The sequence below is a fragment of the Rhinoderma darwinii genome, assembly GCF_050947455.1.
Source record: "Rhinoderma darwinii isolate aRhiDar2 chromosome 1 unlocalized genomic scaffold, aRhiDar2.hap1 SUPER_1_unloc_4, whole genome shotgun sequence".
In the NCBI taxonomy this organism is placed as follows: domain Eukaryota; kingdom Metazoa; phylum Chordata; class Amphibia; order Anura; family Rhinodermatidae; genus Rhinoderma; species Rhinoderma darwinii.
Window position 1 is genome coordinate 629221 of NW_027461668.1, and position 16104 is coordinate 645324.

At 44.4% G+C, this 16104-nt stretch overlaps 1 protein-coding gene across 1 annotated transcript in view; it reads left to right on the forward strand.

Moving 5' to 3' along the window:
* The window catches only part of LOC142673169 (uncharacterized), a 99639-nt gene that overhangs the window by 5964 nt on the left and 77571 nt on the right, over nt 1-16104 (forward strand). The window contains exons 2-3 of the mRNA XM_075847180.1: nt 6079-6176; nt 6341-6455. Coding sequence (XP_075703295.1) covers nt 6079-6176; nt 6341-6455 — 213 coding nt within the window. The remainder of the gene's footprint in view (nt 1-6078; nt 6177-6340; nt 6456-16104) is intronic.

Consider the following 16104-nt stretch of genomic DNA (forward strand, 5'->3'; position numbering starts at 1 on the left):
TGACGATCCCTAGAGACCTACCTTTGGATAGGGTGGTCGGGGAAATATCCTGAAAGAAAGTCAGTTTATGTCCCTCAAACATAAGGTCAGGCATATCACGTGTCTTGCGGAGCACCGCTTATTTGACAGGAAAAGACAGTAGCTTGCATACGATATCCCTTGGTGGTTCACCTTCTTTGGGTTTTGGACGTAGAGCCCTATGTTCTCTTTCAATCTGTAGGTCTGGGGGCGAATCACGGTTGAGGACAAAGTCCAGGATTTTCTTAGTCATGCACATGGTCTCATGCGGAGGGAAGTTTTCCGGCATTTCCCTTATCTGCAAATTATTGCGCCTCCCCCTATTGTCCTGATCTTCCAGATAGGTGTGAAGAGAATTCAGATGAGTTTGACAAGCCTGAAGTTACGAGGAGGTCGCGTCTCCGTGAGTGAGAAGAGCAGTTTGTTCAAGTAGCTCAACTCTAGCTCCAATGTGGTGAACTTCCTGCTTAATATCGGCAAGTTCTCGTATTACAGTTTGTAGGGCTTTCTCGATTAATCTTTTGCAAGCCTTTAGTAGAAATGGAGATCATAGAAGGTGGGTCAGGTGCCACTTCTTCCTCTATGTAACTTTCAGCATCAGAAGTGTCACAATGATCGTTAGGCAGCAGTGACTGTTTAGTGGAAGATGTAGATCGTTGGGGCGAGCGTCTTTTCAGGAATTTTTTTCCATGTCCGGTTCAGATTTCTTTTGTTTGGGGGTAGTAGGAGGGTCTCCGTGTTTAGCCTGACCAATTTTCACCATCTTGCTTTGTATATGTGTCTGAGGGAGCCAGGAATGAAAAGGCCACATTACGATCACATTTGGTAGCAAATGATCTGATTGGCGGGAGAGTACCCCAGTGTCCAGAAGGCAAGGCAGCTGTGTAGCTTATGAAGGCCTACGTGGAAGGCAAGGTGCGGCTCTCAAGTGGGTCTAGGCAGGAAAAGATAATCCTGTGGACAGGAAAGGGCAGGGATTGCACACTGTAAGGTTGCCGAGCCTAGCAGGTGCAGTAACGGAGGTCCTCGTGGGTTTTTCGCCCAATTGGGAAAAAGGGGTAGTGTCACTTACCCCCTGAGGTGCAGGACTAGGAACCGGCCGCACCTTGGATGCAGGGATGGGAGAGGCTGGTGTGGTAACCCTGCAGCCTGGATCCCAGAAGCAGGTGAAGCCTCCAAGCTGGTGTTGAGGTTTGAAGCAGCAAGTCAGTGCAGTGAGGCAATTCCCTCCAACTGAGGACCCACCTCCAGCGAAGGTGGTGTCCGGTCCAGCAATCCGATGCAGGCCGCGACACGAAATCGAGGCCGGGGATCCGGGCCTCCGACTATGCCGCAGGTCAACGGGAGCTCCAGTGTGCTCCGGAGAGCAGCAGCTAGTGTGGGAACTAGGCACAGTGGTGTGGCAGCCCCTCCAGCCTGTGTTCTTCTGCCTGCAGAGGCTGCGCCCGTCTCAACGGGAGTCGTCGGGGACCCGCCTCTCCAAAATCAAGGCCGGGGATCGGGGCCTCTAGCTAGGCCGCGAAACGACGGGAGCTCTGATGGGCTCCAGAGGGTGGCAGCTGTTGGGGGAACTGGGCACAGCATTGTCAGCCTCTCCGTCCCGGACTCCACTACTTACGGCAGCTGAGCCCGCCTCAATGGGAGTCGTCGGACCACCGCTCCCAAAACGGGGCCGGGGATACAGCCTCCTTGCTGGGCCGCAACACGCCAATTGTCCGGATTCGTGCCGGACCCGGTTCGATCCGCTCCCCAGGATGTAGGGAACACAGCCATGCAGGAGCAATCACACCCAGAGGTTTTAGGAGGGCGGATGGCAGCTGATGGTACCAAGATTGCCGGAGCTCCTGAACGGCACGTCGGCTCCTGTCGACATCATAACCACGCCCATCCTTTTATTACATTTTTTTGTGGGAGGTGAGGTGACAAAAAAACAGTGATTCTGGCGTTTTTTACATTTTTTCTTTTTACGGTGTACAACGTGCTGATTAAATAATGGTATATTGAAATAGTTCAGACTTTTGCGGATACCGCAATACCAATTCTGTTTATTTTTTTAGGGGGAAAATGGGTTAAAGGGGTTTTCTTTTACTTTTTAATATTTTTTATTTTACATAATGAAAAACATTTAACAGCTTTTTACTTTTTTTTTCTATAATGTATTGCAGTATAACGTCTTTCTGACAGACTTCTGTTAAGCTCTGCCAGAGGTAGGTGGTAATAGGAGCACAAAGATGGCAGACATGGGGCTGCTATAACAACCATCTGCTTCTAACGAGTTAAATGCCACAGTCGCTAATGACTGTGGCATGTAACGGGTTAAACTAGCGGGATCGCTCTCGAGCTTGATCCCGCCCGTTACTGTGAAGTTTCAGCTGTATTATACAGCACACATCAGCTTTGTATGGAGCGTGCTCAGCCTATGAGCCCGCTCCATACTTCCCCTACCCGGCTATGACGTAACTGTATGTCGGGAAGGGGTTAAGAAACCGGGCAAGTCTGAGCAACTTCAGTGAGAGTTCAGGAGAACAACAGCTTCCGATATGTCGCTCTGCTAATCCTGACTCTGAGGATCACAATGGAAATATATGAAGAACGGCACTTTCTGCACATCGAAATGTCAGAACTCTTTAAATTGCTCTAATAAATAAAAACTTTAACATTTAGTTTCCCCAACACCAGTTATTAAAGGTTAAAAAACACGAGAGGGTAGAGAATGACGAGGGATGTGGATTTATTATCTCCAAACTGACCATTTCTTCCACATTCACTTTTTACTTTAGTGACGTTGTAAATTCACTGTACAATCCGCATACACAGATACATATATATACATACACTGTACAATCCACACACATACATACATACATTCGCTGTACAATCCACTTCCACTGTTCTACATACACACACACACACACACACACACACACACACACACACACACACACACACACACACACGTACGTACATACATCCACTATACAATTCACTTCGATTGTGATATATACACACACATACACACACTGTTCAGACATAACATTAAAACCAGTGACAGGTGAAGAGAATAACATTGATTATCTGGTTACAATGGCTCCTGACAAGGGGGAGGGTATATTAGGCAGCAAGTGATCACTCCGTTCTTGAAGTAGATGTTGGAAGCAGAGAAATGGGCAGGTGTACGGACGTGACCGATTGTGACAATAGCCAAATTGTGATGTCCAAACGACCAGGGCACAGCATCTCCAAAACATCCGGTCTTGTGGAGTGTTCCCGGTATGCAGTGGTTAGTGCCAGCAAAAAGTGGTCCATGAAAGGACAACCGGTAAACCAGAGACCGTATCATGGGCGCCCAAGGCTCATTGAATGCGCATGAGGAGCGAAGACTAGTCCAAATGGACCGATCCCACAAAGGAGCTACTGTAGCACAAATTGCTGAAGAAGTTACTGCTGGCTACGATAGAAAGATGTCAGATCGCACAGAGCATCGCAGCTTACTGCAGTTGAGGCTGGCATGCCGACCCCTGTCCACCGCTAAAAGAGCCTACAATGGGCACATGCATCAGAACTGGACCATGGAGTAATAGAAGTTGGCCTGGTCTTATGAATCACATTTTCTTTTACATCTCATGGACAGTCGGGTGCGTGTGCACTACATCGTTTACTTGGGGAAGATAAAGCACCAGGATGTATTAAACCGAAAATGATTCCTAAAAAAAAATATATGACTTGTCCCGCAAACAACAAGGCCTCAAATAACTATGTAAGACATCCAGAGTGATCGGAAGAAAGCAGGAATAGATTGGGCAGTGTCACCGTTGTGTAGATAAGTATAAAAAGATTTATTAGGAACGTACAACGCATCTCAAGGTCGATCGGAGCTCTTCCTCCGGTAAATTGTACGTGATGCTGGAGGCCTGTAGGTTGGAGCAGCAGTCACAGACCCTACTTGAATCAACCTATCCTAGTGTTGTGCCTGCTGCACAACTGATTCTGGTGAGCATTATTGTGTAGCCTTAAAAATAAAAAGTTATGGCTGATGGAATGTGAGGAGGCAAAACCCCAAAAATTATCTTGGTCCTCATGGCAAAAAATTGCTCAGTTCTTTAGGGGCTAAAAAGCAGATGACACCTTTGTATTTTTTTGACTAGCAGGGCATTCTTAAAAGAGATGCGTCCTGCCACTTTAATCTGTGTATGTTCAATGTTATAGCGTAATTTTATTATTATAGAGTAAAAAGCCGTCTCTCCCCTGCGACACCATTAGGTCTCATTTGCCCATCGGCCACATGAGGCCTGCAAACTACCACTAGGACCCAAGCACAGTTGGTGAGGACCAATGTTCGCTCTAAGACTTAGCAGCTCCTGAGCGGAGCAGTTAGGGAGCAGGGCAAGTCTCCATCAATGGTGGGCGTTCCGATGACCAAAAGTAATACCCCCAATAAACACTAATATAGCGTACTAAATGAGACCATAAGAAAACTTATTTTGAGTTAGTTTTAATTACTTTTATAAATACTATAATATTACAAGTACACCAGTAAAATAGACCGCTATAAACTATTGTTCGCACTACCTTTTTATGTAAGTATTCACAAATACGTGTTACGATTCCCCTTGTCAAAGGGCTGTGTCCCTACATACAGACCGTATCACACTGTGAAGGGACACGTCCTCCTGACAAGGGGAATGGTAATATCCATTTGTCTATCAGTCCTAGGCTGCACAAAGACTTTTTGTGAAATGCAAGGATTTCCTATAATAAACTTCATGGCGACTTCTCCCAGCCATGACCCATTTCTGCGGATTTTGCCACTCCGATATTTTTGGCTCATCACTTTTACCTACATTTCCACACCTATAAACAAAGATAAAATTATCATGGTGCCGCACACTGTGCCCCTAAATATAATAGCACCAAACACTATGCTCCTGAATATAATTGTGTCAAACTGTAATGAATCGGGGTAGGGAGACGGACAGGTGAACCCTAATCTACCCGCAACTCAGTCCCTGCCTACTTGCACGGCCCGCCCTAAGTGACGGCGTACAACTGGGCGACGGTCCCTACGCTCAGTAAGTGCAAGACAGACAACACAAGACAAGGGCACACAGAAGCAAAGGGGGAAGTAGGGGCAGTTGCTCACGGAAACACTGTGAGCAACAGGCAGAGGTGAACGAGCCGAATCAAACCAGGGGAGTAAGTAGTAGCAAAATCAGAGCAGGAGAAGTCAGGCAAGTCAGGGTCAATGTAACAGCGGTCAATCAGGTAAATAGCAGAAATCGCAGAGCTAGGATACCAGACAATCATAGGCAAGGAACCTGATGCAAGTGAGGGTATAAATAGACCATGGTCGGGAGCTAGAACCATCAGGCCAGGCTGTGATAGGTTCGCCCTCTCCTCAGCCTGCAAGCCTGAGTGGTAACAGATCGCGTCACTCTAGCAGACCTTGGAGCTGATGAAGGCTAATTAACCACGGGCGTCGACGCAGAACCTGTATATACTGCCACACAGCACGCCCTTATATATAGTGCCAATCTGCCCCCCTCTTGTAAATAGTGCCACACAGCCACTCCTCTTGTAAATAGTGCCACATAGCCTTATATTGTACTTACCTTTCCTCTTTCCCGCAACGGACAGAATGCTGCACAGCCTTGCGGGCAGGACCGCTTGCGCAGCCTACCGTTATGCAGTGACGTTATCATTCCAGCCTGTGAAGGGGGTCTTCCCAACGCATTATAGGCTGCATTATTTGTATCTGCATCCTGAGGACGCAGATGCAAGTGAATGTGGCTGTCGCTAGCGCCGGGTCCGCCCTCCGGTGCTAGCGACACCACCGGCATGATCTGCCACTGCATCCACCCACCGGCCGTGACAGTGCGCGGACTTAGTGTTAGTTTAGTGAGCACAGCCACGCACTTTATAGGGAACAGTGGTGGGGACACAAATACTATAATTAATTTACGCTCTAAAAGTAAACATGGAATTGGAGGTCTTGAGGGAAGTGTCTGATATATAGACAGATATACAATGGTCATGTATTCATTCACTGTGTGTTTGCTACAGATGGATCCATTAGGAGAAATCCACCAGAGAGATGTCCCAGTCCTCTGTATTCCCAGGACTGTCCAGAGGAAAATCACAATGTCCCAGAGAATCATCAGGTAAATGAACCTGTGCCCTATACCAGATCTATATAGGGGGGTGTGGAGCTTTTGGGTCTTGCGATCATAAATGTGGTCATAGATTTTGGTGGTTTCTTATGTTGATGTGTTAGATTCTTCGCACTCTGCTGTATTGTACTGAATTGTTACATATGTGAAATCAGGGGGAAGATCTGACTAATATTAAAGCGGAGGATGAAGCCGAAATAGAGCGGGTGAGGGGCGATCAACCGTGTAAGAGTGAAGTTGAGGAGGAAATTCCAGGAGGTGTTACCACAGGTAAGTAATAATTCATAAAGGGACTTCAGCGAAAAGCTGAACCGAACACTAAAGTTAGTAGAAGATGGAGGCGCATAAATGGAGTGGATGGCAGATGAATAGCATGAAAGCAGTTAGAGGATCTGTCACCAGTTTATTAATACCCTATCTCCTAACAGTGTAATATTTTCTGTAGGACACTATCCAATCGTCATACAGCTTCTACCCCTTCCCGGCCCAGCAACACAGTGTGATCATATAGTATACAGCTTCCATTCCCGACTGTGTATTTAAATGGCAATATCTCCGGTTGTGTCACAGCTAGAACTGCAATTCTGGTGTCATATGAAACATTGGAATCTCATCTTTCATATACCACTGTTCTAGGTGGTCCACAGCCCGAGATGTGGCTGTTTAAAGTGATCCCCCTTCCCTCCAGCTTCATTCTCTCATTCTGTGTGAAGCAGCTTCGTGCTGATAGGACAGCGTCAGAGGCTGTGAGGTAGCTTCACGAAAAGAGAATCGCTGCTGTTGATACCCACTTGTCTAATAAAGGCTAATTTTACATATTTAGAAAAAAGCTCATAACTTTTAAAGTAATAAACGCACAATTTTCACTAGCATTGTCAGTGTGACAGTGCCTATTAGATTAGCTAGGAGATAGGGCATTACTAAACTAGTGAGAGAGCCTCTTTAACAGATGAATAGACAGTGGGAAAGAATTAACAGCACTAACTGACCCTATCTGAATACTATCCCACAGCAGGGAAAGACAACACCTTGGCAGCAGATCAAATGCACAGGAAAGGCAAACAAACCAGGGGAACTATTGATACCAAGATACACATAAAAGCCACTTTACAAAAACTAGATCTCTCGGAAGACCAACAGGTCTCACACTTCAAACAAACACATATACATAGACAAGAAAAACATCACCAACTAGAATTTGTAAAGAATTTAGCACATGAGAGAAACCGTATAACCAGTACATGAGTAATCCAGGCCTGAAGTATATACTAGCCCCCAGAAAAGTACTCTGCCCTAATTAACCAGGCAAAGCTAAATGATGACCAAATCCAGACACAGATCAAGGGCATTGTCTAGCAACGCCCAAACATAGAGATAACAGAAATCATTTATTAGCAGCAGTCCTGCTGCTAATCGTAACATTACCAAGCCCTTCAAAGAGGGCTGATGATCCCTTAAAGGGAAGGTGTCATGAAATTTTTTTTTTATCATATTGCTTTTAATATGATATTAACATAAATGTTATTTATTTGTGTTCTCATGTTCTACTTTTTACTTTGTTCTTACTTTTCCTTCTGTATGAGAGCTGCCATTTTTTTTTCATCTCTGTTTGTGTCGATTAACGACACATACAGAGATGGAATACGGCACATACAACCCCATAGAGGATGCAAACGAGAGACGTTCCATTCTCTGAAGCGTACGCCGTCTGAGTGGGAGCGGCATGCGCCGCTTCCACACAGACCCAAACGAAGCTCGTTCGCAGAGTGAAACCCGGCGCCATTTTCAAGTGGACTGGAAGCCGTGGCCGGACAATAAGATGATGACTTACGGCCATATGTTCAAGGAAGCGAAAGCGCAAGGAATAGGAGCGAAGGTGGCGGCAGGAGAATGTAATTTATGTTCGTGTATGTGATGTGTGTATTAGGTTCGTGTATGTTCATGTTATACTGTCTGCTGAGCACTGTATCTAATCCTCCTACACTGTGCAGTCGCTCAGAAAACGGCGGCACACAGTGTAGGAGGTTTGAAGATTCAAACCCCTCCTGGGCACTAGCTAGAAGAAGGGAGGGGGGATTGTGTGACGATACTAGAGAGAGTGTTTCTACCCCAAATTTGCAGCATAAAGCAATGAGGTTGCTTTACCACATTGACCATGCTGCAATTTTGGGAACTGCTCCCTCTAGTGCCCAGCATATGGAAATATTATAAATTAGAATCTAATTTATAATATTTCCTGACTTGTGAAACATTTTAAAAATTAAAACAATGTGTAATCACTTAAATAATAATTGTTTAACTAAAAAAATCTATCGGAATGGATGTTTCTAGCTGTTCCCAGGACTTTTCCTCTGGGCCGTTACCCCGTAAATCAACAAGGTAATGGAGTTGTCTGCCACGCCATTCAAAATCAAGGATCCTCTGGACCACAAACTCAGGCTGACAACGGACCAAAACAGGAGGAGTTCTACGGATCGCCCTTCTGAAAGTATACACAGGCCTAAAAAGAGAACAATGAAAAGTCCTGGGCATTCTCATGCTTGGTTGTAAATTCACCATTAAGGAAACCGGATTAATTTGTCTTAAAATCTTAAAACGACCAATAAATCTAGACCCAACTTGCCACATGGTTGTCTTAAACTGATGTTCTTGATGGACAACCACACTCTATTTCCCACTTTGAACTTATGTGGCCTGCGGTGGCGATCAAAATTGCATTTAGCACGAAGGGCAGCTGAGCCCAAAGCCCCATGGACCTTACTCCAGTTTTACTTCAACATCTTAATCCTCAGTCTGAGCAATGGAATGTCAAAACCCGCACTGACGGTAAATGAAGATGCCTATGGGTGAAAACTATAGTTACAGAAAAATGGAGAGACCTTAGTGGATGCATGACACAAATTGTTACAAACAAATTGCCCATGGCAAAAACTGGACCCAATCATCATGTAAATCTGAAACAACACCGGAGATAGTGCTCTAATGTCTGGTTCACTATCTGTCTGACCATTGGTTTGTGGATGATAGTTGGCGGAGGACCAAAATCAATACCTACATTTGCGCAAAGGCCTTCCAAAATTGAGTCACAAACTGTGAACCCATGTCAGATACAATATTATCAGATACAATATTTTCAGGAATACTATGAAGTCTCACCACTAGTTGAACAAAGTGAGTAGCCAGCTTATCAGCAGAGGACAAGCCAGACAAGGGTATAAAATGGGCCATTTTACTGAACCTGTCTACAACAACCTATTTGGTATCTCTCCCCCCGGATCTGGTCAACTTGAAAATAAAGTCCATGAATATGTGTGTCCATGGTTTCCTGGGAGTTGGCAAAGGTTCTAACTGACCAAAAGGTAATGCTGTAGATGTCTTATTGCGAGCACAGATGTCACATTCCACAGCAAACCTTTCTACATCTCTCCGCATATCTGGCCACCAAACTGATCGAGACATGGTCTTACACATCTTAGTGATACCTGAATTGGCTCAAGGACCGTTTCCAGAGAGTTGTGCTCAATGATTCCTACACTGAATGGTCCCCGGTTATAAGTGGTGTACCCCAGGGTTCAGTGCTGGGACCACTATTATTCAACTTATTTATTAACCCCTTCAGGACTGAGCCTGTTTTGGCCTTCAGGACGAAGCCGATTTTTCAAATCTGACGTGTCACTTTATGTGGTAATAACTCTGGAATGCTTTTACCTATGCAAGCGATTCTGAGATTGTTTTCTCGTGACATATTGTACTTTATGTTAGTGAAAAAATTTGGTCGATTAAATTCAATATTTAATTGTGAAAAACATCAAAATGTAGAGAATTTTTCGAAATTTAAATCTATCTGCTTGGAAGACAGATAGTATTACCACACAAAATACTTACTAGTTTATATTTCCCATATGTCTACTTTATATTTGCATCGTTTTTGGAACCTTTTATTTTTCTAGAACGTTACAAGGCTTAGAACTTTAGCAGCAATTTCTCATATTTTCAAGAAAATTTCAAAAGGCTATTTTTTCAGGGACCAGTTCAGTTCTGAAGTTAGTTTAGGGGCCTTATATATTAGAAAGTCCCCATAAATTAACCCATTTTTAAAACGGCACCCCTCAGAGTATTCAAAACGGCATTCAGAAAGTGTTTTAACCCTTTAGGCATTTCAAAGGAATTAAAGCAATCTACAGGTGTAATTTACAGATTTCATTTTTTTTGCCAATATTCATATGTAATCCATTTTTTTTTTGTAACACAGAAGGTTTTAACAGAGAAATGCAACTCAATATTTATTGCCCAGATACTGCACTTTTTTAGAAATATCCCACATGTGGCCCTAGTGTGCTAACGGACTGAAGCCCAGGCCTCAGAAGCAAAGGAGCACCTAGAGGATTTTGGGGCCTCCTTTTTTAGAATATATTTTAGGCACCATGTCAGATTTGAAGAGTTCTTGTGCTGCCGATACAGTAAAAACAGATAAAAAGTGACCCGATTTTGGAAACTGCACCCCTCAATGAATCTTTCTAGTGGTATAGTTAGCACTTTGACCCCACAGTTGTTTTGCAAAATTTATTTGCATTCATGTGTGAAGATGAAAACCTACTTTTTTTCTGAAAAAACATAGAAATTTTAGATTTTAAAAAAGAATAAAGGACAAAAAGTAATTTGTAAAGCAATTTCTCCCGATTACGGCAATACCACATATGTGGTAATACACTGCTGTTTGGACCCACAGCAGGGCTCAGAATAGAAGGAGCGTCATTTGGATTTTGGAGCGCAGATTTTGCTAGAATAGTTTTTAGTGCCATGTCGTGTTTGCAATGCACTGGGGGGGACCAAAACAGTGTAAACACCCCAAAAGTGACCCCATTTTGAAAACTACGCCCCTCAAGGAATTTTTTCTAGTGGTGTGATCACTTTATTAACCCCATAGTTTTTTTGCAGAATCTTGTGGATATCTGGCGTGAAAAAGAACATATGACAAATGCTTCATTTATAGGACAGAATTTTCAGACACAGAGCATGCAAGTGAAGAAAAGCACCTCAACATTTATCAGGATATTTCTTCTGAGTTTAGAAATACCCCCAAATTGGCCCTAATTCTCTGTTGCTGGACATATGGTCAGGGCCAGAAAATATTGGAACATCACAAGGATTTTGAGGCCTTATTTTACTTGGATGATTTTTGGGCACATTTCATGTTTGCATAGGCCTAAAAAATTGTGCAGATGCTACACCATATTACAAATGCTAGATATTCATCTAGGGTTATAATGGGAATTTTTAGTTTTGTTATGGGGATGTTCAAATTTGAAATGGTGAATTGGTTATGGTAAATGGGAGGGACGGCAATTGTAAATGAAAGGGCCGAAAATTATAAATGAAAGGGACAGATGAAAATAAAATTTAGAAATCCAGAGAGGTGTGGTATATCCGGAAGCACTCCTTCATACACAGTCCAGGGTGGGTGGGACAGGTGTTACACTGGTATGTCGTGTCTTTTCTTATGCCTCTTTTGGCACAGACACGACACCTCTTCTGGGGGTGGCTTTTTTTTGAGGTGGGCGGCAATTCACCAGGAAAGTGCTGCCCTGGAACTATCCTGGGGACATCCGTACTTGCAGAGGCAGAACTTTCTCCTACCTCTGCCACATTCCCAAAGAGAAGGGATTTGATTACCTTCTCCTGGTACTCCAGGTATGTCCCCTCCTGACCAGTGCTCCTGTATATTACAAAGGAGTTGTACAATGCCATTTGGATAAAGTACACCGCAAGTTTTTTATACCAAATTTTTGATTTCCGCATGGCATTGTACGGCTTGAGCATCTGGTCAAAAAGGTCCACTCCCCCCATAAATTTGTTATATGCCTGGATGCAGACAGGCCGTGACGTGGTGGTGGGTGTTGCACCACGCACAGGGACAAGAGAGCAGATGGCATCATGAATGGATGTTAGCATCAACACATCCTCCTTGTCCCTGAATTTCAAAAATAGGACCCCTTCGCCTTGGACCGCCCTGCTCTCCCCACGCTGCAGGGGTTGGCCGAGAAGGGTTTTTGGGAGCGGTCTCTGGTTTTTGCGGACCGTCCCACACGCCACCGTTTTTTGTTCCACCAGGCATTTGAACAGGGGTACACTTGTGTACCAGTTGTCAATATACAAGTGGTACCCCTGATTAAACAGTGGGTGCAGGAGGTCCCAGACAATCCTCCCAGTTGTGGTCAGGACGGGTGGACAGTTTGGGGGTTCAATCTGACTGTCTCTTCCCTCGTATATTTTAAAAGTATGTGTGTAGCCCGACTCCGACTCACACAACTTGTAGATCTTGATGTCATACCTGGCACATTTGTTGGGCAAATATTGCCTGAACTTCACCCTTCCCTTCAAATGCACCAGGGACTTGTCAATAGCAATTTCTCTTCCAGGGGTATATGACATGGAAAACTTTTGGGCCAAATGGGAAATAAGGGGTCTAAATTTATAGAGTCAATCGAAATTTGGGTGATCCTGGGGGGGGGGGGGGGGCACTGGGAATTATCATTGAAGTGCAAAAAACTTCTGTATTGCCTCAAAACGAGCCCTGGGTGTTGTGGTGCGGTATAAGGGGCAGTGGTAAAAAATATCAGTGGACCAATAGGCCCTCACCGATGGCTTCTTTGTTAGTCCCATATTTAGGACCAATCCCCAGTACTGCAGCATTTCTGCTTTGTCGGTGGGATGCCACCTGTATGGCCTAGCATAAAAACTACCGGGGTTGGCAGTAATAAATTGTTGAGCACAAAGATTAGTTTGCTCAACAATTTTGTCCACAATGCTGTCCGAAAAAAAAGCTGAAATAACTCAATTTCAGACAGCCCTGCTGTCTGGACTTGGACCTTTGCAGCAGCAGTAAAGTCCGGTACTTGGGGGGTGTAGGAGGTTGGGGGCAACCAATTAGGTTCAGGTGCAGGTGTAACCTGAACACTAACCCTCCTGCAACTGCGAGAAGGTTCCTCAGTGTCACTTGAGGAAGAGGACAGCACAAAAGCGGACCCTACATCACTCGCAGTATCTGTGTCCGATGCCAGCATCTCATACGCCTCCTCTGCAGAAAATGTTTTGCGGGCCATTTTTTATGTTTGTGTACAGTAAAGGTTTATGTAATCTTGTATACTGTAGAAAGTGTATACAAAAAAATGTAGAATAGAACTTTTTTTTTTTTTTTTTTTACATAAAACGCTAAATACTAACACTAACGTACACTAATATATTTTTTTTTATTTTTTTTATTTTCTGACACTATAACTGACTAACACTAAACTACACTTGCAAAAAGACGATGACTAACTGACAATCACACACTGACTGACGCTAACTGAAGGACGCTAACTGACTGAGACTAACGGACGCTGACGAACAGGCGGTCTGACGATGACTAATGGACGATCTGACGCTAACGGGCGATCTGACGCTGATAGGCGGTCTGACATTGACTAAATTGACGCTGACTAACACTGACTAAATTGACGCTGACTAGATCTGACTAAACTAACACTGACGATGACTAACGGGCGATCTGACGCTAACGGGAAATCTGACGCTGACAGGCGGTCTGACGCTGACTAAATTGACGCTGACTAACACTAAATCGACCCTAACTAACACTAAATTGACACTAAAACTGACTAGTGACGCTGACTAACACGAACTAAATTGACTCTGACTAATCTAACACTGGCTAAATTGACGCTGACTAACTGACTAGATCTGACTAAACTAACTAAAGGGTTTTTTATTTTATTTTTTTGAATAAAAAAAAAAAAAAGTAACAAAAGAAAAGCTCCCTTATAGACTGGGAGGGGAGAGGGTGATCACAGTTTGGGACTGCGATCGAGGGGCTAATGTGGGTTTTAAGTGTTTTTTTGTTCAACACTCGTTGCACACGACGGCTGCAGGCTCTGATCTCCTCCACTTCCTGACTCCAACAGAGGAGATCAGAGCCTGTGACGTTGATCTCTAACGTGCTAAGCTCCAATTGATTAGTCTGTACAGACGAACCAATCGGAGCCTCTCTAACGAGGGACCGCTTCGATTGGTCCCTTGTACTCTGCCTGGACACCAGGGCAGGCAGACTACACAGTTAACCGCCTCTGCGGTGTAGCGCCGCGCGGCGGTTAACTTTTAAAGTGCCGACGAAACTGCACGTCAAGGTGCATGAACTTCACAGCTTGACGTGCAGTTACGTCAAGGTATGGGGAGGGGTTAATGATATAGAGGATGGGATTAATAGCACTGTTTATATTTTTGCAGATGACACCAAGCTATGTAATATAGTTCAGACTATGGAAGATGTTCGTGAATTGCAAGCTGATTTGGACACACTAAGTGTTTGGGCATCCACTTGGCAAATTAAGTTTAATGTAGATAAATGTAAAGTTATACATCTGGGTACGAACATCCTGCATGCATCATATGTCCTAGGGGGAGCTACACTGGGGGAGTCACTTGTTGAGAAGGATCTGGGTGTACTTGTAAATCATAAACTAAATAACAGCATGCAGTGTCAATCAGCTGCTTCAAAGGCCAGCAGGATATTGTCGTGTATTAAAAGAGGCATGGACTCGGGGGACAGGGATATAATATTACCACTTTACAAAGCATTAGTGAGGCCTCATCTAGAATATGCAGTTCAGTTCTGGGCTCCAGTTCATAGAAAGGATGCCCTGGAGTTGGAAATAATACAAAGAAGAGCAACGAAGCTAATAAGGGGCATGGAGAATCTAAGTTATGAGGAAAGACTGAAAGAATTAAACCTTTTTAGCCTTGAAAAGAGATGACTAAGGGGGGGACATGATTAACTTATATAAATATATGAATGGCACACACAAAAATATGGTGAAATCCTGTTACATGTAAAACCCCCTCAAAAAACAATGGGGCTCTCCCTCCGTCTGGAGAAAAAAAGGTTCAACCTGCAGAGACGACAAACCTTCTTTACTGTGAGAACTGTGAATCTATGGAATAGTCACCGCAGGAGCCGTCACAGCAGGGACAGGAGATGGCTTTAAAAAAGGGCAAAGATAATTTCCTGTAATGAGAAAATATAAACTCCTGTGTCAATGTGTAGAAATGTTGTTTCATCCCTTCCCTTGGTTGAACTTGATGGACATGTGTCTTTTTTTAACCATACAAACTATGTAACTGAATATCAGAGAACATGACAGGGAGCAGGTATAGGAGGAGAGGACTACAACTCCCAGCATGTCTAGGCTGTTATGTGATATTAGTGGACATTACACGGAGGAGGTATAAGAGTAGAGGACTACAACTCCCACCATTCCCCTGGCTCCAGCTTTCACACAATTGCCTAAACCTATAAAAGAAGAAGAAAACACTGAATCCATCACTTCTCCACATGGCACAGAAGCCCCGCCCCCTCACAGAGCTCCGCCCCTCACCAAGCCCTCACATCATGTGATTGTCACAGGACCTTTATCCAACACTTCTCTCCACTGATAAGCTCTGCCCTTCCTGCCCCAGTCACATGGTTGTGACATTATCTCAGGTCTCAGACAACTCCTGCAGTGGTCACATGTTTCTCATCACAGGTACTTCATCCATTCTTCATTCTTTCCACTTCTAAGCTCCGCCCCCTGATACACCGGTCACGTGATCTTGATATCATCACAGGTCCTCCATCCACTACTACTTTCTATTGCTAAGCTCCGCCCCTCCTGCGCCGGTCCCATGGTGGAGACATCAGCACAGGTCCTTCAGCGATTGCAGTATTCGAGGTAGAGACCAGGCGCTGGTCGGGTGTTCTCTCTGTTATCAGTCGTTGCTGTAGGAGTGTGTATCAATCATTGAGTGACCCCGCCCACTGGAGTCCTAAACCCAGACTGAGCAGGGATTTAACCCCATCAGTGCCGGCCTCTTTGGGGTAAGT